Here is a 24792-nt window from a genome sequence, read left to right as displayed (position 1 = left end):
CAGTGACTCAGGTGTCTGTGAATCCATTAAGAATGTAACACCAAGGTAAGGAAAATGGGACAAGCCATAGAAGTCTGAGCTTTGAATGTTTTTTAGCCACCAAACTAGTCTTTGTCCTTAGGCCAAAATTGTACTTACAAAATTGTACTTGTGGAAGCTGGTACTGTGTATGGCTGTAATTTTTACTTGTGGAAGCTGATAAGTGTATGGCTGTAATTTTTAGATGTGGAAGCTGGTACAGTGTATGGCTGTCATTTTTAGATGTGGAAGCTGGTACAGTGTATGGCTGTAATTTTTAGATGTGGAAGCTGGTACAGTGTATGGCTGTAATTTTTAGATGTGGAAGCTGGTACAGTGTATGGCTGTAATTTTTACTTGTGGAAGCTGGTACAGTGTATGGCTGTAATTTTTAGATGTGGAAGCTGGTACAGTGTATGGCTGTAATTTTTTAGATGTGGAAGCTGGTACAGTGTATGCTGTAATTTTTACTTGTGGAAGCTGGTACAGTGTATGGCTGTAATTTTTAGATGTGGAAGCTGGTACAGTGTATGGCTGTAATTTTTAGATGTGGAAGCTGGTACAGTGTATGGCTGTAGTTTTTACTTGTGGAAGCTGGTACAGTGTATGGCTGTAGTTTTTACTTGTGGAAGCTGGTACAGTGTAAGGCATACTTTTTACTTGTGGAATGTCACGTTCTGAACAGAAGGGGTTATTTGTTATTGCAGTTTGGTCAGGACATGGCAGGGGGGTGTTTGTTTTATGTGGTTCGGGGTTTGTTGGTATATGTGTTTTGTAGAGGGGTGTTTGTTTAGATTAGTCCGGGGTTTTTGGTTAGGTTCTATTTTGTGTATTTCTATGTCTGATCTAGGGTGTCTAGTTCTATGTTTAGTTAATTGGGATTGTGCCTACAATTGGAGGCAGTCGTTGCCTCTGATTGAAGGTCCTATAATTAGGGGTGTGTTTGTTATGGGAATTGTGGGAGGTTGGTTTTGCATATCTGTGTGTTGCGTGCAAGACTGTTTGTCGGCCGGTCGTTTTTCTTGTTTTGCTTAGTAAGTGTTCTAATAAAGTTAAAATGAGCACTCAACCCGCTGCTCCTTGGTCCACTTCCTACGACGGTCGTTACATGGAAGCTGGTACAGTTTATGGCTGTAATTTTTAGATGTGGAAGCTGGTACAGTGTATGGCTGTAATTTTTAGATGTGGAAGCTGGTACAGTGTTTGGCTGTAATTTTTAGATGTGGAAGCTGGTACAGTGTATGGCTGTAGTTTTTAGATGTGGAAGCTGGTACAGTGTATGGCTGTAATTTTTACTTGTGGAAGCTGGTACAGTGTATGGCTGTAATTTTTACTTGTGGAAGCTGGTACAGTGTATGGCTGTCATTTGTACTTGTGGAAGCTGGTACAGGGCTGCAGCACTTACTTGTGGAAGCTGGTACAATGGGCGTAAATGCGTAGTTTGTCTCGGATGACCCTCCCTGGCCGTGGTTTCCTCTGTAAGCCTGCTACCCGCACTGCCAACACCCTGGGGCCCACCAGACGCTTGAACACCAGTGAGAACCAATAGTCCTGCAACACACACACACACACATATACATACACACACATACACACAAACACCTGTTACACAGTGCAAAGCCAAACAGAGCATGCACAATCAGATCGCAAAGTAAGCATGAGCTACCATAGTAATGTTCCCTGTTCCATTGTGTTCCACTGAGGTAATTGACATGTCAACAACTACATAAGGTCAAGCTAACTAGTGTCAATGTCAACGCACCCACTGAAATCTAATGAGCATAAAAGAAATCCCCATAAACATGTGTCTGTTTAAGCTAGAGATATCTGTTTGTTTGCCTTGGATGCGTCTCAATTCACCGCATCCACCATGTCGCACTTCCACATCTGTGGTGAAAGGTGACTGAGCTAGAGAGGTGTTTCAGACCAGAAGACATCTGTGGTGAAAGGTGACAGAGCTAGAGAGGTGTTTCAGACCAGAAGACATCTGTGGTGAAAGGTGACAGAGCTAGAGAGGTGTTTCAGACCAGAAGACGTGAAAGGTGACAGAGCTAGAGAGGTGTTTCAGACCAGAAGACATCTGCGATGAAAGGTGACAGAGCTAGAGAGGTGTTTCAGACCAGAAGACATCTGTGGTGAAAGGTGACAGAGCTAGAGAGGTGTTTCAGACCAGAAGACATCTGTGGTGAAAGGTGACAGAGCTAGAGAGGTGTTTCAGACCAGAAGACATCTGTGGTGAAAGGTGACAGAGCTAGAGAGGTGTTTCAGACCAGAAGACATCTGTGGTGAAAGGTGACAGAGCTAGAGAGGTGTTTCAGACCAGAAGACATCTGTGGTGAAAGGTGACAGAGCTAGAGAGGTGTTTGTCAGACCTTCTCACAAAATCGTCTGTAGCACCCGAATGGTTTGGCCTACAAACTATTATGACCCTCTTCACGAACATGTCAGTTGTGTTGCTCTAGGACACCTACAGGCCTCACAAGACTCATCTGAAGGTCCCCTGGTACCATTTGAATTAATGTATATATGGAGACTGTTTAGTGCCAGAAATAAGGGATGTAAAAAAAATAATGTTTCCTGATCTTTCTTATATCTCTCAGATATAGGACAGACACGTCAGAACAAACTTCCTTTTGATATTTTGGGACTGTTTTTCTATGTAGAGAATCTGTTATTCTATGGGTTTGTATGGCCTAATAGCAATTTTTGGAGGGCTGACAAAAAATGTCTTCAACATTTTGTTTTGGGGGATACTTCCAGGGGTCTTAAAATTCAAAATAAAATAGCTAAATGATACTTGGTATGACATTCTTAAACAATTCCATATAGCTTAGTAGAACCGGCTTAGACAGGTCTTAGACTATAAGGGGCTAAATGATCACATCCTGGTTGTACTGTACATGTAGTATATCAGAACAGGGGGTTGTAGAGTTCTGTACTGTACATGTAGTATGTCAGAACAGGGGGTTGTAGAGTTCTGTACTGTACATGTAGTATGTCAGAACAGGGGGTTGTAGAGTTCTGTACTGTACATGTAGTATGTCAGAACAGGGGGTTGTAGAGTTCTGGTTGTACTGTACATGTAGTATGTCAGAACAGAGGGTTGTAGAGTTGCAGAGGTGCTAAAACGCTCCCCTACATCTAACAGTTGTACAGAACAGAATATAAGATACCACAGAGAATGTGTTGAGAGAATCAACTGAATGCTGAGCCCTCAGTGTTTACAAGTGTCCAGTTCAATGCAAATCCCAAATGATAACAGTATTCACCTCAATTAAAAGCAGTAAAAGAACACGTGGGAAAAGCAGACAGGCTGTACTGGTGCCTAGTTACAATGATGCCCAGACCAGGGTTAGAAGCCGGATACCGATGCTTCAGTCTTTATTGAAAGAGACAATATAATATATACTATTGGATCCCACAGTGAGGGGCTATTACTAGTCTTTGTTATGTTTATTTAGCTGCAGGATCGATGTGAACGTCAAATAAAATGAAAGTCAAAAATGTAACTGTTGTGGGAAATATGCCTGGGAAAAAACCTGGTTGAAATACTGAAATGAAAAATACAATAGAACAGCACACTGCCCTCTTAGCAAAGACATGGGAGCCTTGGACATTTATTCACACGTCAACCCCCTGGCAGAGCAAAGCACGCAACTTTACAGTGGTCTCAGCACCTCTCCTCTTTTTTTCTACTCTTCTACCCTTCTCTCCTCTGTTATGCCCCTCTCTTCCCTCCTCTCCTCTGTTATGCCCGTCTTCTCTCTTCTCCTCTGTTATGTCCCTCTCTTCCCTCCTCTGCTCTCCTCTGTTATGCCCGTCTTCTCTGCTCTCCTCTGTTATGCCCCTCTCTTCCCTCTTCTCTCCTCTGTTATGCCCCTGTCTTCTCTCTTCTCCTCTGTTATGCCCCTCTCTTCCCTCCTCTGCTCTCCTCTGTTATGCCCGTCTTCTCTGCTCTCCTCTGTTATGCCCCTGTCATCTCTCCTCTCCTGTCCTCTGTCATGCCCCTGTCCTCTTTCCCCAGACTCAACACCTCACCAGAGGTTCTGAACAACATGTGTGTGTCAGGAAGTTCCCATGCAATCCTACATATGGCAACATTTAAGGGCTTATTTCTTTTCCACCAGGCCAAGCTTTAACTTAATTTGCTGCTCTGTTATTGGGAGAGCCCAGAGTACTGTAAGAGTACAGAACAGAAGTGTACAATTTGGGCTATAGACAGACCTATAGACAGGCCTATAGACAGGCCTATAGACAGGCCTATAGACAGGCCTATAGACAGACCTATAGACAGGCCTATAGACAGGCCTATAGACAGGCCTATAGACAGGCCTATAGACAGGCCTATAGACAGACCTATAGACAGACCTATAGACAGACTTATAGACAGGCCTATAGACAGTCCTATAGACAGGCCTATAGACAGACCTATAGACAGGGGCAACTGGGAACAGAGCACACACTATTATGAATAGATCTGTAGATTTAGACTGTGTGTAGACTGTGGTTATTCAGGTGAGAGCCTTGCAGCATAGACTGGTTATTCAGGTGAGAGCCTTGCAGCATAGACTGAGGTTATTCAGGTGAGAGCCTTGCAGCATAGACTGGTTATTCAGGTGAGAGCCTTGCAGCATAGACTGGTTATTCAGGTGAGAGCCTTGCAGCATAGACTGGTTATTCAGGTGAGAGCCTTGCAGCATAGACTGGTTATTTAGGTGAGAGCCTTGCAGCATAGACTGAGGTTATTCAGGTGAGAGCCTTGCAGCATAGACTGGTTATTCAGGTGAGAGCCTTGCAGCATAGACTGGTTATTCAGGTGAGAGCCTTGCAGCATAGACTGGTTATTCAGGTGAGAGCCTTGCAGCATAGACTGGTTATTCAGGTGAGAGCCTTGCAGCATAGACTGGTTATTCAGGTGAGAGCCTTGCAGCATAGACTGGTTATTCAGGTGAGAGCCTTGCAGCATAGACTGGTTATTCAGGTGAGAGCCTTGCAGCATAGACTGGTTATTCAGGTGAGAGCCTTGCAGCATAGACTGGTTATTCAGGTGAGAGCCTTGCAGCATAGACTGGTTATTCAGGTGAGAGCCTTGCAGCATAGACTGGTTATTCAGGTGAGAGCCTTGGAGTATAGACAGTGGTTCTTGGGGTGAGAGCCTTGGAGAATAGACTGTAATTACGAGTGCCCCTCTCTAGCCAGCTGGAAAGAGAGATAATATCAAAGACTGGGAAAACTATTTTATCCTCCTTTTACACTGTGTCTGTCTGTAAAGAAGCCTGGTATTCGACGTTAGAGACTCATGTTCTATGAGTCTCAGTCTATATAGATTGGCCTAACCTGGTTTCCAAGAGACATAACCCATGGGGTCAGTTAAACTTCCTGACCTCCACAGAGGTCTGTCTCGGTGTGATCAATCAGAACTGTGATTAACGAGCAGGTTCAACCAGGCAATTCTGTGTATCTGATTTACTAACAGAGAGAGATGTCAATGAGAAATCTACGGGCTGTGCCCAGTTATACATCTGGAAAGCAGGGAGAGAATACACCCAGGGATGGAGAGTGGATAGTCCACCCTGAGAATGTGGTATAGTCTGAAGAGATCAGTTTATAAGTACCCAGCTAGAACATAACGTTCTGAGAACCATGTTTCTTAGAGCTTGGTGAGAGCGTGGTTGTCCTGTGGTTATTTAACATACTACCTTCCCACAACTGGTGCAGTACAGATGCTTGGCTTTGGAACATTTTCAGCATATTTAAGGAACTTGACGAAAACTTTTTCTTCGTACTTAATTACTTTAACCGAACGTTTCTTTAAAGTTCAAACATGGTTAAATGTTATTAAAATACTAATTTGGTAATGTTCGGGGAACGTTCTCCAACTGGTTTGACATTGAGAATGTTCTCAGAAAACACAAAGAAACAATGTACTTCAGAGTAACTTTTCCTACGGGTTTCGTCATGGTTCTATTTAAAATCATGTTCTCAAATTGTTCCAAGAACATTAGAAACAACATTCTGCTGTGGGAATTTCAGTACTTCAGCATAACGTGTTCTACCGGTTTCGTCCTGGTTCTATTTAAAGTCATGTTCTCAAATTGTTTAGAGAAAGTAAGAGAACTTTCCTTAGAAAAAGTAGAGGAGAACTTTTGTAACATTCAGAGAACATTCTAAGAATGTTATTTAAAAACATATACATTCCATTCTCAGCATCAACAGAATTCTCTATCTTGTTAAGTGTGTTCAGGTGTGTTAGCCGTGCCCACTAATTGGCCACACCTGATCTGAATGAGTGCTTTTTTCATTTGAAATGGGGTCTGTTTGAATAAAATAAAAAGAACAGCTTTGAATGCGTAAAAAAAACATACCATGCTAACTCGATCCTGGGGGCGCAGTGGACTAATTCCACGTATAGTGAACAGAAAATTATAGGTTCAAATCGCACTGACGCTGTCTATCCACATTTATCTGCAGTGAGCACAGATCGGCTTACTGTGACAACGTCAGCCGCTGTGGAGAATACCCTCTCGCTAGGGACAGAGGTCATGAGGGTATATTAACTCGTTGGTCTTCCACCATGTAAGTGGATCAGCATCCAGGGAAATACAGTCCACATCCCTGTATGAGGTCACCACCTCCTCTATGACCTTGACCTTTGACTTGGTTCCCTGCTCCTGGGTCGTGAACAACTCCCAAAAAAGCTCAGCCGTGGCAGACTTCTTTTCTGGAGGAAAACCCCTGTTGTCTGCCGTCTCTGTAGAGGGGTTGGCCCCTGTGCTGTCTGTGGCTAGACCCTGCAGAATTAAATTAGATGAAAATTAAGTGGCTTTAAAGTGTCTTTAGAAATATGATTTATTGTTAGAAATATATATCAGACACTATTATGACAATTACAAGTATTACTTTATAATTAATTGTTAAATCACAAATTCATAAAATAATAAATGTCACATTAACAAAATAAATACAATACCTTTTGTATATTGGTCACAATCTCTGCTGTGAGTTCATTGTAGACTCTCAGACGAGCAGCAGCATGCAGGTGGAGCAGGGATTGAACCGGGGGTCCAAAGCGGTTCTCTTGTGTAAGAAGTCTTGGACACCAGGGTCAGCATATCTAGGCTCCAGGTTAACTCTGATAGCAGTCTTGACATCCCTTACTGCGGGTTCATCTTCATCAGATGCCACCATTGATTTCAGGATCATTGTTTTCATATGCAGGACCATGGAAACTAATGGAATGCTCTCAGTGCATATCATTGTTGTGACTGTTCTGAGAGGTTTGCACACTTTGATAACTTCCTCTGCTAGTCTTATGTCATTTTCAGACAAAGTCACAATATCTTTGACATTCTTCCTCACAGCTTGATCAGTCAGTGTAGAATACACCACAACTTTCTGCTCAAGGTATCTCTCAGCCATGTCATGGCTTGAATTCCATCTAGTAGGGACATCTTGTATTAGTTTGTGGTTTGGCAGCTCCAGCATCTCCTGTTTTGTCTTGAAAACATGTGCAGCAGTTGTGCTTTTATAAAAGAAGGATACCACCTTCCTGATCTTTGCTAGGAAGCGAGAGATTGGATTCACTGACATTGCTTTTTGAGATGCAGATGAATAACGTGAGCAATGCATCCTATCTGTGGCCCCAATCCAGCTAGTGCAACTGCATTTACAATATTTCTAGCGTTGTCACTGGTCACAGGAATCGTTACATTATCCATCTCCAACTTCCACACTGCAACTACTTCCCTTAGCTCTTCCCCCAGGTTCACACTGGTGTGACTACTCTCAAGGGGACTTGTTTGAAGGACAGGGCTTTTTATCTCCCTCTCTGCCGTAATGAAATGAGCCATTACTGTCTGTTGTTAAGAGCAACACACCGCGTTTCTGACAACTCGCTCTCAAGTTGTTCTTTTGTTTTGTTGTATAAGGCAGGTATTAATGTCTGGGCAAAATGTGTACAGGAAGGAATAGTGAAGCGCGGCTCGACCACTTTAAACATCTGCCGCTATGAATTTTGCTATCGCTGCGTTGATTTCCTTAGCCCTACCGGAGTCAGCCGCACATTGTTGCCTGAAGGCTGTGGGGAGAAGTGGTTGCCCATTGGTTGCCGTTTCATTTTTTTTGCCTAATCCCACCGATTGGCACTTTGGGTGATGCAAATGAGTGGTCATGTTACTCGTATTGTCACTCTAATAGGCTATCAGCAATGAACAGAGCCCTACATGTTGTAGATGTTTTATCCACCACTCTAACAGGCTATCAGCAATGAACAGAGACCTACATGTTGTAGATGTTTTATCCACCACTCTAACAGGCTATCAGCAATGAACAGAGCCCTACATGTTGTAGATGTTTTATCCACCACTCTAACAGGCTATCAGCAATGAACAGAGACCTACATGTTGTAGATGTTTTATCCACCACTCTAACAGGCTATCAGCAATGAACAGAGCCCTACATGTTGTAGATGTTTTATCCACCACTCTAACAGGCTATCAGCAATGAACAGAGACCTACATGTTGTAGATGTTTTATCCACCACTCTAACAGGCTATCAGCAATGAACAGAGCCCTACATGTTGTAGATGTTTTATCCACCACTCGTTGGCAATCCCCGTTATAGTTTACAGGGAAACCGAAATGTTCCCAGATGGCAGACCTGAATGATACTGGGGCGTCTTCTAGTTTTGGCTCGCCAATGCTTGCCATGCTGCTCTTTTGCATTTAGTTAACTGCTAATTCCTTCATAAGATAATTGCTGCTACGACGGAATCTGAGCTCTGTTCTCGCTGGAGTAAAATAACTAATGAGTGGAGCTGCAGACAACTATAAAAAACTACATTACTATGTGCATATTTTTCCCACGTTAATTTATACGCCATTGGTTTATGCAATGATATTTTTTTTAGATATGTATATACACACACAGTTGAAGTGGGAAGTTTACATACACTTAGGTTGGAGTCATTAAAACTCGTTTTTCAACCACTCCACAACTTTCTTGTGAACAAACTATAGTTTTGGCAAGTCGGTTAGGACATCTACTTTATACATGACACAAGTAATTTTTCCAACAATTGTTTACAGACGGATTATTTCACTTATAATTCACTGTATCACAATTCAGGTGGGTCAGAAGTTTACATACACTAAGTTGACTGTGCCTTTAAACAGCTTGGACAATTCCAGAAAATGATGTCATGGCTTTAGAAGCTTCTGATAGGCTAATTGACATAATTTGAGTCAATTGGACGTGTACCTCTGGATGTATTTCAAGGCCTACCTTCAAACTCAGTGCCTCTTTGCTTGACATCATGGGAAAATCAAAAGAAATCAGCCAAGATCTCAGAAAAACAATTGTAGACCTCCACAAGTCTGGTTCATCCTTGGGAGCAATTTCCAAACGCCTGAAGGTATCACGTTCATCTGTACAAACAATAGTATAAACACCATGGGACCACTGTATATATACAGTTGAAGTCGGAAGTTTACATACACCTTAGCCAAATACATTTCAACTCAGTTTTTCACAATTCCTGACATTTAATCCTAGTAAAAATTCCCTGTCTTAGGTCAGTTAGGATCACCACTTTATTTTAAGAATGTGAAATGTCAGAATAATAGTAGAGAGAATGATTTATTTCAGCTTTTATTTCTTTCATCACATTCCCAGTGGGTCAGAAGTTTACATACACTCAATTAGTATTTGGTAGCATTGCCTTGAAATTGTTTAACTTCCCACAATAAGTTGGGTGAATTTTGGCCCATTCCTCCTGACAGAGCTGGTGTAACTGAGTCAGGTTTGTAGGCCTCCTTGCTCGAACACGCTTTTTCCCACAAATTGTCTATGGGATTGAGGTCAGGCCTTTGTGATGGCCACACCAATACCTTGACTTTGTTGTCCTTAAGCCATTTTGCTACAACTTTGGAAGTATGCTTGGGGTCATTGTCCATTTGGAAGACCCATTTGCGAACAAGCTTTAACTTCCTGACTGATGTGTTGAGATGTTGTTTCAATATATCCACATAATTTTCCATCCTCATGAGCCATCTATTTTGTGAAGTGCACCAGTCCCTCCTGCAGCAAAGCACCCCCACAACATGATGCTGTCACCCCCATGATTCACGGTTGGGATGGTGTTCTTCGGCTTGCAAGCGTCCCATTTTTCCTCCAAACATAACCAGGGCAATTATGGCCAAACAGTTCTATTATTGTTTCATCAGACCAGAGGACATTTCTCCAAAAAGTACGATCTTTGTCCCCATGTGCAGTTGCAAACCGTAGTCTGGCTTTTTTATGGCGGTTTTGGAGCAGTGGCTTCTTCCTTGCTGAGCGGCCTTTCAGGTTATGTCGATATAGGACTCGTTTTACTGTGGATATAGATACTTTTGTACCTGTTTCCTCCAGCATCTTCACAAGGTGCTGTTGTTCTGGGATTGATTTGCACTTTTCGCACCAAGGTACGTTCATCTCTAGGAGACAGAATGTGTCTCCTTCCTGAGTGGCTGCGTGGTCCCATGGTGTTTATACTTGCGTACTATTGTTTGTACAGATGAACATGGTACCTTCAGGCTTTTGGAAATTGCTCCCAAGGATGAACCAGACATGTGGAGGTCTCCAATTTCTTTCTGAGGTCTTGGCTGATTTATTTAAATTTTCACATGATGTCAAGCAAAGAGGCACTGAGTTTGTGAAGGTAGGCCTTGAAATACATCCACAGGTACACCTCAGCAGGTAGCCTAGTGGTTAGAGCGTTGGGCCAGTAACCGAAAGGTTGCTAGATCAAATACCTGAACTGACAAGGTAAAAATCTGTCATTCTGCCCCTGTACAAGACAGTTAACCCACTGTTCCTAGGCCATCATTGTAATTAAGAACTTGTTCTTAACTAACTTGCCTAGTTAAATAAAGGTTAAATTAAAAAAAATTGACTAAAATTATGTCAATTAGCCTAGCAGAAGCTTCTAAAGCCATGACATCATTTTCTGGAATTTTCCAAGCTGTTTAAAGGCACAGCCAACTTAATGTATGGCAACTTCTGACCCACTGGAATTGTGATACAGTGAACTATAAGTGAAATAATCTGTCTGTAAACAATTGTTGGAAAAATATATTGTGTCATGCACAAAGTAGATGTCCTAACGGACTTGCCAAAACTATAGTTTGTTAACAAGAAATTTGTGGAGTGGTTGAAAAACGAGTTTTAATGACTCCAACCTAAGTGTATGTAAACTTCCGACTTCAACTGTGTGTGTGTATATACATATAAAAAAAAAGAAAATCTTATAGCTATCATAAATGATTAATGTATTCTACTGAACCGTGCACTGTGGACCCTGTACCGAACGGTACAATATGAATACACGTACTCTTTCACCCCTAGTTAGAATGCTTCTAATTAGGAGAGGGTTAACAATGTGCAGTCCGTTATAATTAGGGGCTGGTATAAAAGCAATCTGGACCACACGGCCATCAGACACACTGCACCACCCATCGCACCTTCACAAAAACACATAAAGACATGGCTAAAGTGTAAATGTGCACTGTCCCTGAAAAAATTAAAATAAACTCAAACTTAAACCTGCAGTAAATAATAACACACAGCAGCATAACCATTTAATCAACCAGAAAACAAGAGCAGTATCTTTTCAACAGACTTCTGTGTCTTTAAATGCTGGAATCAGAGAGAGAGAGATGACAGGATCTCGTAGAGGAATGAAAAAGAAAGGAGGGTGAGAGCAATAAAATAATGAAAAGAGAGGCGTACCAGGATCTATAAACAGGGAGAAAAGAGGAGGAGAGCAGAGGGAGGCCCATATCAGTTTAACAGACAAACCACCCAGGAAGCAGGTTAATATACTAAGCTGAGGTCACATCCCAAACATCTTCACATGTGCTGGGCCAAAAACATGTTTTACATTTCCTGCAGGGTGAACAGGGTGATCAACATCCTACAAAGATATAAACGCATGCAACAATTTCAAAGATTTTACTGAGGTACAGTTCATATAAGGAAATCAGTCAATTTCAATAAATTCATTAGGCCCTAATCTATAGATTTCAATTGTCTGGGCAGGGGTGCAGCCATGGATGGGCGTTGGAGGGCATAGGCCCACCTACTTGACAGCCAGGCGCACCCACTGGGGAGCCAGGCCCAGCCAATCAGAATGAGTTTTTCCCCACAAAAGGGTTTTATTACAGACAGAAATACTCCTCAGTTCCATCAGCTGTCCAGGTGGCTGGTCTCAGACGATCCCGCAGGTGAAGAAGCCAGATGTGAAGGTCCTGGGCTGACGTGGTTACATGTGGTCTGTGGTTGTGAGGCCGGTTGGACGTACTGCCAAATTCTCTAAATCAACGTTGGAGGCAGCTTATGGTAGAGAAATGAACATTAAATTCTCTGGCACCAACTCTGGAGGACATTCCTGCAGTCAACATGCCAATTGTACGCTCCCTCAAAACTTAAGACATCTGTGGCATTGTGTTGTGTAACAAAACTACACATTTTAAAGTGGCTTTTTATTGTCCCCAGCACAAGGTGCACCTGTGTAATGATCATGCTGTTTAATCAGCTTCTTGCCACACCTGTCTGGTGGATGGATTATCTTGGCGAAAGAGACATGCTCACTAACAGGGATATAAACAAATTTGTGCCCAAAATCTGAGAGAAATAAGCTTACAGAACATTTCATTTCAGCTCATGAAACTTGGGACCAACACTTTACATGTTGCATTTATTTTTTGATCAGTGTATATGAGAGTTCTGGAAATTATTATTTTCTGTCTAGTGCCTGGACCATTTAGAAATGCTGATCTCTGTAATATATATCAGATACAATAGACTGTTTATTTATTTTACTAGGCAAGTCAGTTAAGAACAAATTCTTATTTTCAATGACAGCCTAGGAACAGTGGGTTAACTACCTTGTTCAGGGGCAGAACGACAGATTTTTACCTTGTCGGCTCGGGGATTCGATCTTTCAACCTTTCAGTTACTAGTCCAACGCTCTAACCACTAGGCTACCTGCCACCTCACTGCTCACGCTGTCTACCCTGAGCAGTCACAAACTGTCTGTTCTCGCCTTCACAGCGAGAAATAGACTTCACAAGGACACCTGCAACAGGGGAGCACACTCTGTAAATGTTATTAACAGTGCATTCAGAAAGTATTCATACACCTTGACTTTTTCCACATTTTGTTACGTTACAGCCTTATTCTCAAATGCATTAAATGTTTTTTTTCGTCAATCTATATACAATACCCCATAATGACAAAGCAAAAACTTTTAGCAAATTTATTAGAAATAAAAATGGAAAATATTATATTTACATAAGTATTCAGACCCTTTACTCAGTACTTTGTTGAAGCACCTTTGGCAGCAATTACAGCCATGAGTCTTCTTGGGTATGACGCTACAAGCTTGGCACACGTGTATTTGGGGAGTTTCTCCCATTCTTCTCTGCAGATCCTCTCAAGCTCTGTCAGGTTGGATGGGGAGTGTTGCTGCACAGCTATTTTCAGGTCTCTCCAGAGATTGGGTTCAATTCCAGGCTCTGGCTGGGCCACTCAAGGACATTCAGAGACTTGTCCAGAAGCCACTCCTGCGTTGTCTTGGCTGTGTGCTTAGGGTCATTGTCTTTTTGGAAGGTAACCGTTCGCCCCAGTCTGACGAACTGAGCACTCTGGAGCAGGTTTTCATCAAGGATCTCTGCTCTGTTCATCATGCTTCACCATAGGGATGGTGCCAGGTTTCCTAAAGACGTGACGATTGGCATTCAGGCCAAAGAGTTCAATCTTGGTTTCATCAGACCAGAGAATCTTGTTTTTAAGGTGCCTTTTGGCAAAGTCCAAGCAGGCTGTCGTGCCTTTTACTGAGGAGTGGCTTCCTTCTGGCCACTCTACCATAAAGGCCTGATTGGTGGAGTACTGCAGAGATGGTTGTCCTTCTGGAAGGTTCTCCCATCTCCACAGAGGAACTCTAGAGCTCTGTCAGAGTTACCATCGGGTTCTTGGTCACCTCCCAGACCAAGGGCTTCTCCCCCGATTGCTCAGTTTGGCCGGGCGGCCAGATCTAGGAAAAGTCTTCCAAAACCTTCCATTTATGATGGAGGGTACTGTGTTCTTGGGGACCTTCAATGCTGCAGAAATGTTTTTGTACCCTTCCCCAGATCTTTGCATCGACACAATCCTGTCTCGGAGCTCTACAGACAATTCCTTTGACCTCATGGCTTGATTTTTGCTCTGACATGCACTGTCAACTGTGGGACCTTACATAGACAGGTGTGTGCCTTTCCAAATCATATCCAATAAATGTAATTTACCACAGGTGGACTCCAATGAAGTTGTAGAAACATCTCAAGGATGACCAATGGAAACAGGATGCACCTGAGCTCAATTTTGAGTCTCATAGCAAAGGGTCTGAATACTTATGTAAATAAATTATTTCTAAATGTTTAAATTTGCTAAAAAAAATCTAAAAACCTTTTTTGGCTTTGACATTATGTGTTATTGTGTGTAGATTGCTGAGGATTATTATTATAATGTTTTAATAAGGCTGTAATGTAACAAAATGTGGAAAAAGTAAAAGGTAGCTCTGTGATATTGCAGCTGGAGGATACATGAAGACTAGAACCAGATGGAGCTGTAAGGAGATAAATTAATGGAGCGGTGTCATTGACTTTCGTAGGATGGGTTGGTATCTGAGCATTGAATCGTTAGTGTGGTTGGTACTGTTGTCTAGCTTCAGAATTAAGGTAGAAGCAGAATAAGTGTTTAAAAACGCTTTTTTAATGTGTATAATTCATTGTAAAATTGTGTTGAAAGCCACTGCCAAGACCTCCCAATGGCAGGTCTACACAGTAAATGTTTCATGCTTTGCAGCAGGTACAGACACCAGTAATGGTCCCAGGATGAAAAACTATTCTTAATGATATATTATTTATATCCTCTAGCTTTGGAGCATTGAATAGAGACGTCTCCCTAATGAACACCACCCATCCCTGCAGCAGCTAAATATAGTAAGATGTCCTCCACATCTTCTTTAGGCATCCACCAGTTGTTGATAAATCATTTTTATGAACTTGGCGCCGCAGTAGCATTGTATCACTGACTCTGTTTGGATCAAAGAGTCTTGGATGTCTCAATCTCTGGCAAAACCCCTCAAAAGTAAACACTCTTTCAGTCCTGGTTCTGGTGACCCACAGGGTGTGCAGGCTTTTTTTCCAACCCAGCACGAAAACCCCTTATTCAACTAATCAACTTGTCATCTAGCCAATGATTAGTTGTGCATAAAGTTTGCCCTGAGCATAGTCCTGTACCCCTGATCCTGCGTGGTACAATCCCAACCGCAGAAGGCAGTGGTGAGAGCCAGGACTGGACTATGCCATTGCAGACAGTGCCGGGGGGGGGGGGGGGGGGGTGTTCAGGGATGGATGATGTTCAGGGATGGGTGGTGTTCATTGGGGAGAAAGAATGCTGGAGAAAGAACGCTGGAGAAAGAACGCTGGAGAAAGAATGCTGGAGAAAGAACGCTGGAGAAAGAACGCTGGAGAAAGAACGCTGGAGAAAGAATGCTGGAGAAAGAATGCTGGAGAAAGAATGCTGGAGAAAGAATGCTGGATAAAGAACGCTGGAGAAAGAATGCTGGAGAAAGAATGCTGGAGAAAGAATGCTGGAGAAAGAACGCTGGAGAAAGAACGCTGGAGAAAGAACGCTGGAGAAAGAATGCTGGAGAAAGAATGCTGGAGAAAGAACGCTGGAGAAAGAACGCTGGAGAAAGAATGATGATTCTATGATGAAACTGGCTCTCATGAGGACCGCCACAGGAAAGGAAAACCAAGAGTTACCTCTGCTGCAGAAGATAAATTCATTGGAGTTACCAGCCTCAGAAATTGCAGCCCAAATAAATGTAACAGACACATCAACATCAACTGTTCAGAGGAGACTGCGTGAATCAGGCCTTCATGGTCGATTTACTGCAAAGAAACCACTAAAGGACACCAATAAGAAGAAGAGACTTGCTTGGGCCAAGAAACACGAGCAATGGACCTTAGACTGGTGGAAATCTGTCCTTTGGTCTGATGACTCCAAATTTGAGATTTTTTGGTTCCAACCGCCGTGTCTTTGTGAGACGCAGAGCAGGTGAATGGATTGATCTCCGTATGTGTGGTTCCAACCGCGAAGCATGGAGGAGGTGTGGAGGTGCTTTGCTGGTGACACGGTCAGTGATTTATTTAGAATTCAAGGCACACTTAACCAGCATGGCTACCACAGCATTCTGCATCGATACGCCATCCCATCTGGTTTGGGCTTAGTGGGACTATCATTTGTTTTTAAACAGGACAATGACCCAACACACCTCCAGGCTGTGTAAGGGCTAATTGACCAAGAAGGAGAGTGATGGTGTGCTGCATCAGACGACCTGGTCTCCACAATCACCCGACCTCAACCCAATTGAGATGGTTTGGGATGATTTGGACCGCAAAGTGAAGGAAAAGCAGCCAACAAGTGCTCAGCATATGTGGGAAATCCTTCAAGCATTCCAAGTGAAGCTGGTTGAGAGAATGCCAAGAGTGTGCAAAGCCGTCATCAAGGCAAAAGGCGGCTAGTTTGAGAAATCTAAAATATATATTATATTTAGATTTGTACAACTTTTCCTTGGTCACTACATGATTCCATATGTGCCACCTCAGAGTTTTGATGTCTTCACTATTATTCTACAATGTAGAAAATGATAAAAATAAAGAAAAACCCTGGAATGAGTAGGCGCGTCCAAACCCCTCACTAGCACCGCATTTAGTGGACCCTGTAGACCAGGATTTTTTAACCCGAAGTGGACCCTGGGCATGTGAGAGATGGGTCGTGAGTTATGAGAATACATCTATAATAACACACTATTTCTTCTGAATTTGGGTCGTTAGAGGAAGATTTGAGTCACTGGAGGACGGTAAAATGTCTAATTTGGGTTTCAAGATAAATGTTTAAGAACCCCTGCTGTAGAAAAGCACTTCACTCAGGTATTCAAATATGGGTAGTGTTCCTATTTACATTTTCTGTAAAATGCAGCTTTGGAAATGACAGTTCAGTGAGAGGTTTTTTTTATGATAATCAGAGTGGCAAACCCTCCAATGGACTTTCCCTTGCTATACAGTGAGAATATAAAGGAATGATTTGTCCGGCGCTGCTTGACGATGATAAGGAGAGCAGAGTGTGAGACTAACCGGCAGTGGGTTGAAGTGCTGGTCTACGAGGTGTGTGTATCCATAGTCGAAGAACGAGTGTCTCAGGACCACGTCAATCCCCTGCATCGCTGCCATACCCAGAGTGTTCAGCCACCTGAAACACACACACACACACACACCCCAGTGGCGGTCAGTGGTGTTTATGATGAGGAAGGACCATGTTTTTTCCTTCATGAGCATTGTCTTATTTCTATTACAGCATGTTGGATGACTGTCATTCATATTCCATTCACCCAGTTCAATGTAACATCCATAGGTTTAGGCTACTACATGATACTCACATTTTCATGAGGTTGCTACAACCTAGCCTATGAATGAAAGTTTACAACGTAGGTGCACACAGGTGTAGAGACAAATTTAAGGTGACAGACAGTAACACATGGACAGACAGTTACATTTTCAATATCGCCTTGCACACTCTTGCCTGCATCTATCTTATTTAGGGTGTAATCATTAGTCCAACAGTTGCAAATAAGAGTTCTTATTGGACAAAGTCAGGTATTTTTATCGCCGTTTAGATTGTTTACGTTTAATTAAGAAACGTTTTTCAACAGAATCGTCGGAATGAATACACCTCTGATCACGCATAAACACAGTTCACTTTAATAGCAGCCACGTTGCATTCCTTCTTGCATCTATATACTCTCTTCCTCTCACCTTTTCCCTTCGCTTTTGGACTTCAATGAACAACACATCAGCTGTATGTGACCAGGCAACAAAAAAAACTTTACAAGCCAAACCATGTCATAACCGCTACACACAGCCTACATCGTTGTCACCATATTAGCTAAAGTAATGTCCTAGTCAACATAGCTAATAGAACTAATGCGTTAGTAAACCCGCTATAATCATGCAGTAACGTTACAGTGTATAGTCAGTAAGCAGTTACATAGGCGGGCCCCGGTGGCTATAAATTAATAAAACCAAAAGCTTGACTTGGAAGAGTTCCAGTGTTGTGTTAGATAGCAATAGCCAGCTAGCTAACATAGCATCCCTCTGTTTGAGCAGGATGTTTCAGTAACTAAACTAGCCAGCCGCATTTGCTATCTAAGTAAGAGAAACTGAAAGTGAAGAAAAGTATGAAATCTCTCTCTCTCGCTCTCTCCTCCTTCATATTTTGAAGAAATGAATTTGTTGAAAACTGTTCAACTGCAGTGCTAGCTAGCTGTAGCTTATGCTTTCAGTACTTGATTCATTCTCTGATCCTTTGATTGGGTGGACAACATGTCAGTTCATGCTGCAAGAGGTCTGATAGGTTGGAGGACATCCTCTGGAAGTTGCCATAATTACTATGGAAGTCTATGGAAGGGGGTGAGAATCAAGGGCCTCCTAGGTTTTGTATTGAAGTCAATGTACCAAGAGGAGGACGGGCAATAGCTGCCCTCCAGCTACACCAAAACAGCATGTTTTAATCAGTTATTTGGTGACACGTGAATATATTTAGAATAGTTTTATCTAAAAATGATGACTTCTTCAATGTTTTACAATGTTTATTTTTATGAAATTCACTGAAGAGGATGGTTCTCCCCTTCCTCCTCTGAAGATGCCTCCACTGACACACACACAAACACACAAAAGTGAGAATAATGCCTGAGTGTGGTTATACTTTGATTGATGTATAGGTTTTTGATTGATTCATTTATAGATAGATTGATTGTACTTACAGAAAGCCAGCAGCGTAGGTATCAGAGAGGTTGTTGGTTCCTCCAGCCCACGCCGGACCCACTCCACCCAACCACACCTTCTTACCAGGAGCATGGCTATTCACTACCTGAGAGACACAGAGAAAGAGAGAAAAAGAGAGTGTGTGTGAGAAAGAGAGAGAGAGAGAGAAAGAGAGGAATGAGAGGGGAACAGAGGAAAGAGAGGGGGACAAAGAAAGAGAGGAAAGAGAGAGCGAGATGGGGGAAACATAACAGAAAAACAGGGATGAGATCAAAGAAAGAGAGAAAAAAGGAGGAATGAGAATCTGCTTTGTTCAATGACAGCAACATGAGGTTAGAACATTTCATTTAGTAAAAAAAAAAAGAAGATGAATAGAACCTCTGTACTGAGCTGAACTGGACAGTCGATCTCATCCAACTAGTCCCATCCTGCTGGCCCGGAGCCAGATACAGCAGCTAACCCTGGTAAATGGATATCTGTCCCGAGGACCTGTTCTCTTTGCTCTAAACAGCTTCCAGAAAATCTCTCTCTGTCCTAGCATGGCTGCAAACCATTACTACTGGCAGCAAATGGACACACACGCGCACACACACACAAGCACGTACACCACAAGCATGCTCACACACATTTACATACATGCTCGCACACATATAGTGTATGCATACTCCATGTAACATATACACACTCCATGTAACATATAAAACACTCCATGTAACATATACACACTCCATGTAACGTATACATACTCCATGTAACGTATACACACTCTATATAACGTATACACACTCTATATAACATATACACACTCTATATAACATATACACACTCTATATAACATATACACACTCTATATAACATATACACACTCTATATAGCATATACACACTCTATATAGCATATACACACTCTATATAACATATACACACTCTATATAACATATACACACTCTATATAACATATACACACTCTATATAACATATACACACTCTATATAACATATACACACTCTATATAACATATACACACTCTATATAACATATACACACTCTATATAACATATACACACTCCATATAACATATACATACTCCATATAACATATACATACATACATACATACATACATACATACATACATACATACATACATACATACATACATACATACATATACATACTCCATATAACATATACATACTCCATATAACATATACATACATACATACATACATACATACATACATACATACATACATACATACATACATACATACATACATACTCCATATAACATATACATACTCTATATAATATTATAATATATACATATTCCATATAACATACATACGCCATATAACATATACATATTCCATATAACATATACATACTCTATATAACATATACATACTCCATATAACATATACATACTCTATATAACATATACATATATACATACTCCATATACCATATACATACTCCATATAACATATACACACTCTATATAACATATACACACTCTATATAACATATGCATACTCCATATAACATATACATACTCCATGTAACATATACATACTCCATATAACATATACATACATACATACATACATACATACATACATACATATACATACTCCATATAACATATACATACATACATACATACTCCATATAACATATACATACTCTATATAACATATACATACTCTATATAACATATACATACTCTACATAACATATACATACTCTACAAAGCATATACATACTCTATATAACATATACATATATACATACTCCATATAGCATATACATACTCTATACAACATATACATACTCTATATAACATATACATATATACTCCATATAACATATACATACATATAACATATACATACTCCATATAACATATACATACTCTATATAACATATACATACTCTATATAACATATACATACTCTATATAACATATACATACTCTATATAACATATACATACTCCATCTGACCTAGTATTTATTCAGTACTCTTCCTTATTCTATTCTGGATTATCTATTTCATTAACCTTTTATGCAAGTACGCACACACTCACACACAATAGAGCGGCACACATCATTCTTTGATTGTTTTAATGGGCTTTGGGGGGTCCTTCCCTCTCTTTTACAATGGAGAAGAGTTGGGTATTTTCTACCAGCTCAGAGACTGTGACTAGATCTTCTCAGGGCTAGGCCCCTTTTTTTTCTCCGACTTCCTGTCTGAATGACGTGCCCAAAGTAAACTGCCTGTAGCTCAGGCCCGGAAGCCAGGATATGCATATAATTGGTACCATTGGAAAGATAACAATTTGAAGTTTGTAGAAATGTTAAAATAATGTAGGAGAATATAACACAATAGATATGGTAGGAGAAAATCCAAAGAAAAACCAACCAGAATTGTTTTCCTTTGTTGAGAGACCATCCTCTTAGAAATGTAAGAGAAAGGTCATATTGAAAATGAGCTCCCTGGATGTAATTTCTATGGCTTCCACAGGGTGTCATCAGTCTATGTTCAAGGCTTCAGACTTGTAACTTCAAAAAATGAATAAGAAATATCAGTTTTAATAGAGGGGGACAGTCTTGGAAATGTGTGTTTGCGTGCGCCATGAAGACAGGACGCACCTGCTAAAATCATTTTCCTATTGAACATACTTCTTTCCGAAATAAATATTATAGTCTGATTACATTTAAGGATATCTGAGGAGTAAATAGAAATGTATTTTGACTTGTTGAAACAAAGTTTAGGGATAGATTTTCGGATTCCTTTCTCTGCAAGTTGAATGACTGGATTACTCAAATTGATGGCGCCAACTAAACAGACTTTTTGGGATATAAAGAAGGATTTTTTTCTAACAAAATAACACTACATGTTATAGCTGGGACCGTTTGGATGACAAATCAGAGGACGATTTTCAAAAAGTAAGTGAATATTTCATTGTTATATGTATGAAACCTGTGCCGTTGGACACCTAGCCCCGCTAGCGGGACACGTAGCCCTAAGAAGTTTTAATTCATTGTGAGCACGACCGTCCCACCCTACAGAGACAGACAGACAGACAGACAGTCAGACAGACAGACAGACAGACAGACAGACAGACAGACAGACAGACAGACAGACAGACAGACAGACAGACAGACAGACAGACAGACAGACAGACAGACAGACAGACAGACAGACAGACAGACAGACAGACAGACAGACAGACAGACAGACAGACAGACAGATTGAGACCCATAGAACTGTGTCCTTACAGAGGTAAGGCCTATGGAGGGAGGTAGCAGGCAACAGGGGAGCAGGGGAGAAGCAGGGCAGGTGATCGGCAGAGGCACATGTAACAGAGGTGATTTGTTGAACCACTCTTACGTGATGAGTGACATTGCCTGAGACCTTGTTTCAACCCTTGCCTTTCTCTCACCTTGAGTACTTTAGTGATCTGTTCGGTCAGGGTGTCCAGCAGGCGAGTCTTCATAAAGTCCTCTACTTTGGTCACTCTGCTATCCATGTAGTAACTACAGACATAACAAAAACAAACACATGTAGAATACAGGTGACCTCTGATAAATGCGAAGGGCGTTTTTGTGACATCATGGTTAGGTTGAAAACATTATATTTTTTTCATCTGATGCTAAATGCCCTCACTACATTACTACACTTTGCACATTAAACAGAGTTTGCACTTATCAGAAAGTATATTCAACTCATTCTCACAATTCTCACAATTATTTAATATTAACAATTAACATTTACAATGTTAGTAAGCTATGTAGATAGTTATTCCCACAAATTATATATACTTTTTTAATGATTCCTAAGATAATTTATAACGTGCCCCAGCTGAATTAAAAATGTTTTGCATGGTCTGCGTCTCAATCCACCGCATCTGCCAATGGCAGCCTTCATGTGGCCAGAATGTCAGACCATTAGACATCCTGAAAATCAGTCTTCTCACAAAATGTCTGTAGCCTCACAAGACTCATCTGAAGGTAACCCTGTACCAGTTAAAAAAAACGAATGGAAGTATATGGAAGTAGTTTAGTGGAAATAAAAAAGGGTTACATTTGGTAAATAAATAACACAATAATGTCCTGATCTTTCTTCTATCTCTCAGATAGAGGACAGACACTTTAAAACAAACTTCCTGTTGGTGTATGTTTTGACTATCTATTTTTTCATGAATGAATCTGTTATTCAATGTGTTTCTATGGGCTAATAACAATAAAGACAAATACAATGTTTCATCAAATATTTTTTGTATATATTTCTTGGATACCTAAATGGGTTCTAAAGTTCAAATCAAATAGCTAACGGATCCTTGGTATGACCATCTTAAAACAATCCCCCCCCCCTACCCAGCTTAGACTCTTAAGGATTCATACAAATCATTATAAACCAATTACTAATCATTAGTCAATTGTTTTTGCAGTACCTGATCTAAAGTGAACTGTACAAATAATAGTCAAAAGTTTGGATACACCTATTCATTCAAGGTTTTATTCTACATTGTAGAATAATAGTGAAGACATCAAAACTATGAAATAACACATATGGAATCATGTAGTAAACAAAAAAGTGTTTAACAAATCAACATTTATTTTATATTTGAGATACTTCAAAGTAGCCACCCTTTGCCTTGATGGCAGCTTTGCACACTCTTGGCATTCTCTCAACCACCTTCATGAGGTAGTCACCTGGAATGCATTTCAATTAACAGGTGTGCCTTGTTAAAAGTTAATTTGTATAATTTCTTTCCTTCTTAATGCATTTGAGACAATCAGTTGTGTTGTGACAAGGTAGGGGTGGTATACAGAAGATATCTCTATTTGGTAAAAGGCCAAGTCCATATTATGGCAAGAACAGCTCAAATAAGCAAAGAGAAACAACAGTCCATCATTACTTTAAGATATGAAGGTCAGTCAATATGAAAATGTCAAGTTTTTCAAATGCAGTCGCAAAAACAATCAAGCGCTATGATGAAACTGGCTCTCATGAGGACCGCCACAGGAATGGAAGACCCAGAGTTACCTCTGCTGCAGAGGATAAGTTCAATAGAGTTACCCGCCTCAGAAATTGCAGCCCAAATAAATGCTTCACAGAGTTCAAGTAACAGACACATCTCAACATCAACTGTTCAGAGGAGACTACGTGAATCAGGCCTTCATGGTCAAATTGCTGCAAAGAAACCACTACTAAAGGACACATTAGACCGGTGGAAATCTGTCCTTTGGTCTGATGAGTCCAAATTTGAGATTTTTAGTTCCAACTGCCGTGTCTTTGTGAGACACAGAGTATTATGATCTCTGCATGTGTTGTTCCCACCGTGAAGCATGGAGGAGGAGGTGTGATGGTGTGGGGGTGCTATGCTGGTGACAATGTCTGTGATTTATTTAGAATTTAAGGCACACATAACCAGCATGGCTACCACAGCATTCTGCAGCGATATGCCATCCCATCAGGTTTGCTCTTAGTGAGACTATAATTTGTTTTTCAATAGGAAAATGACCCAAAACACACCTCCAGGGTGTGCAAGAAGGAGAGTGATTGTGGTGCATCAGATGACCTGGCCTCCCCAATCACCCGACCTCAACCCAATTGAGATGGTTTGGGATGAGTTGGACCGCAGAGTGAAGGAAAAGCAGCCATTAAGTGCTCAGAATATGTGGGAACTCCTTCAAGACTGTTGGAAAAGCATTCCAGGTGAAGCTGGTTGAGAGAATGCCAAGAGTGTGCAAAGCTGTCATCAATGCAAAGTGTGGCTACTTTGAAGAATCTCAAATATATTTAGATTTCTTTAACACTTTTTTTGGTTACTACATGATTCCATATATGTTATTTCATAGT

The 24792-nt window shown here is 41.0% G+C and overlaps 1 protein-coding gene across 1 annotated transcript in view; it reads right to left on the bottom strand.

The window, feature by feature from the left end:
- Positions 1 to 24792, bottom strand: part of LOC106589707 (inactive heparanase-2) — a 330244-nt gene that overhangs the window by 25577 nt on the left and 279875 nt on the right. The window contains exons 6-9 of the mRNA XM_045710127.2: positions 22370 to 22463; positions 18924 to 19030; positions 17239 to 17353; positions 1424 to 1569 (exon numbers count right to left, since the gene is read on the bottom strand). Coding sequence (XP_045566083.1) covers positions 1424 to 1569; positions 17239 to 17353; positions 18924 to 19030; positions 22370 to 22463 — 462 coding nt within the window. The remainder of the gene's footprint in view (positions 1 to 1423; positions 1570 to 17238; positions 17354 to 18923; positions 19031 to 22369; positions 22464 to 24792) is intronic.

The sequence above is a fragment of the Salmo salar genome, chromosome 28 (genome assembly GCF_965601325.2).
Source record: "Salmo salar chromosome 28, fSalSal1, whole genome shotgun sequence".
In the NCBI taxonomy this organism is placed as follows: Eukaryota; Metazoa; Chordata; class Actinopteri; order Salmoniformes; family Salmonidae; genus Salmo; species Salmo salar.
Note: the sequence above shows the minus strand (reverse complement) of the source record. Positions and strands in the feature narration are given on the sequence as shown.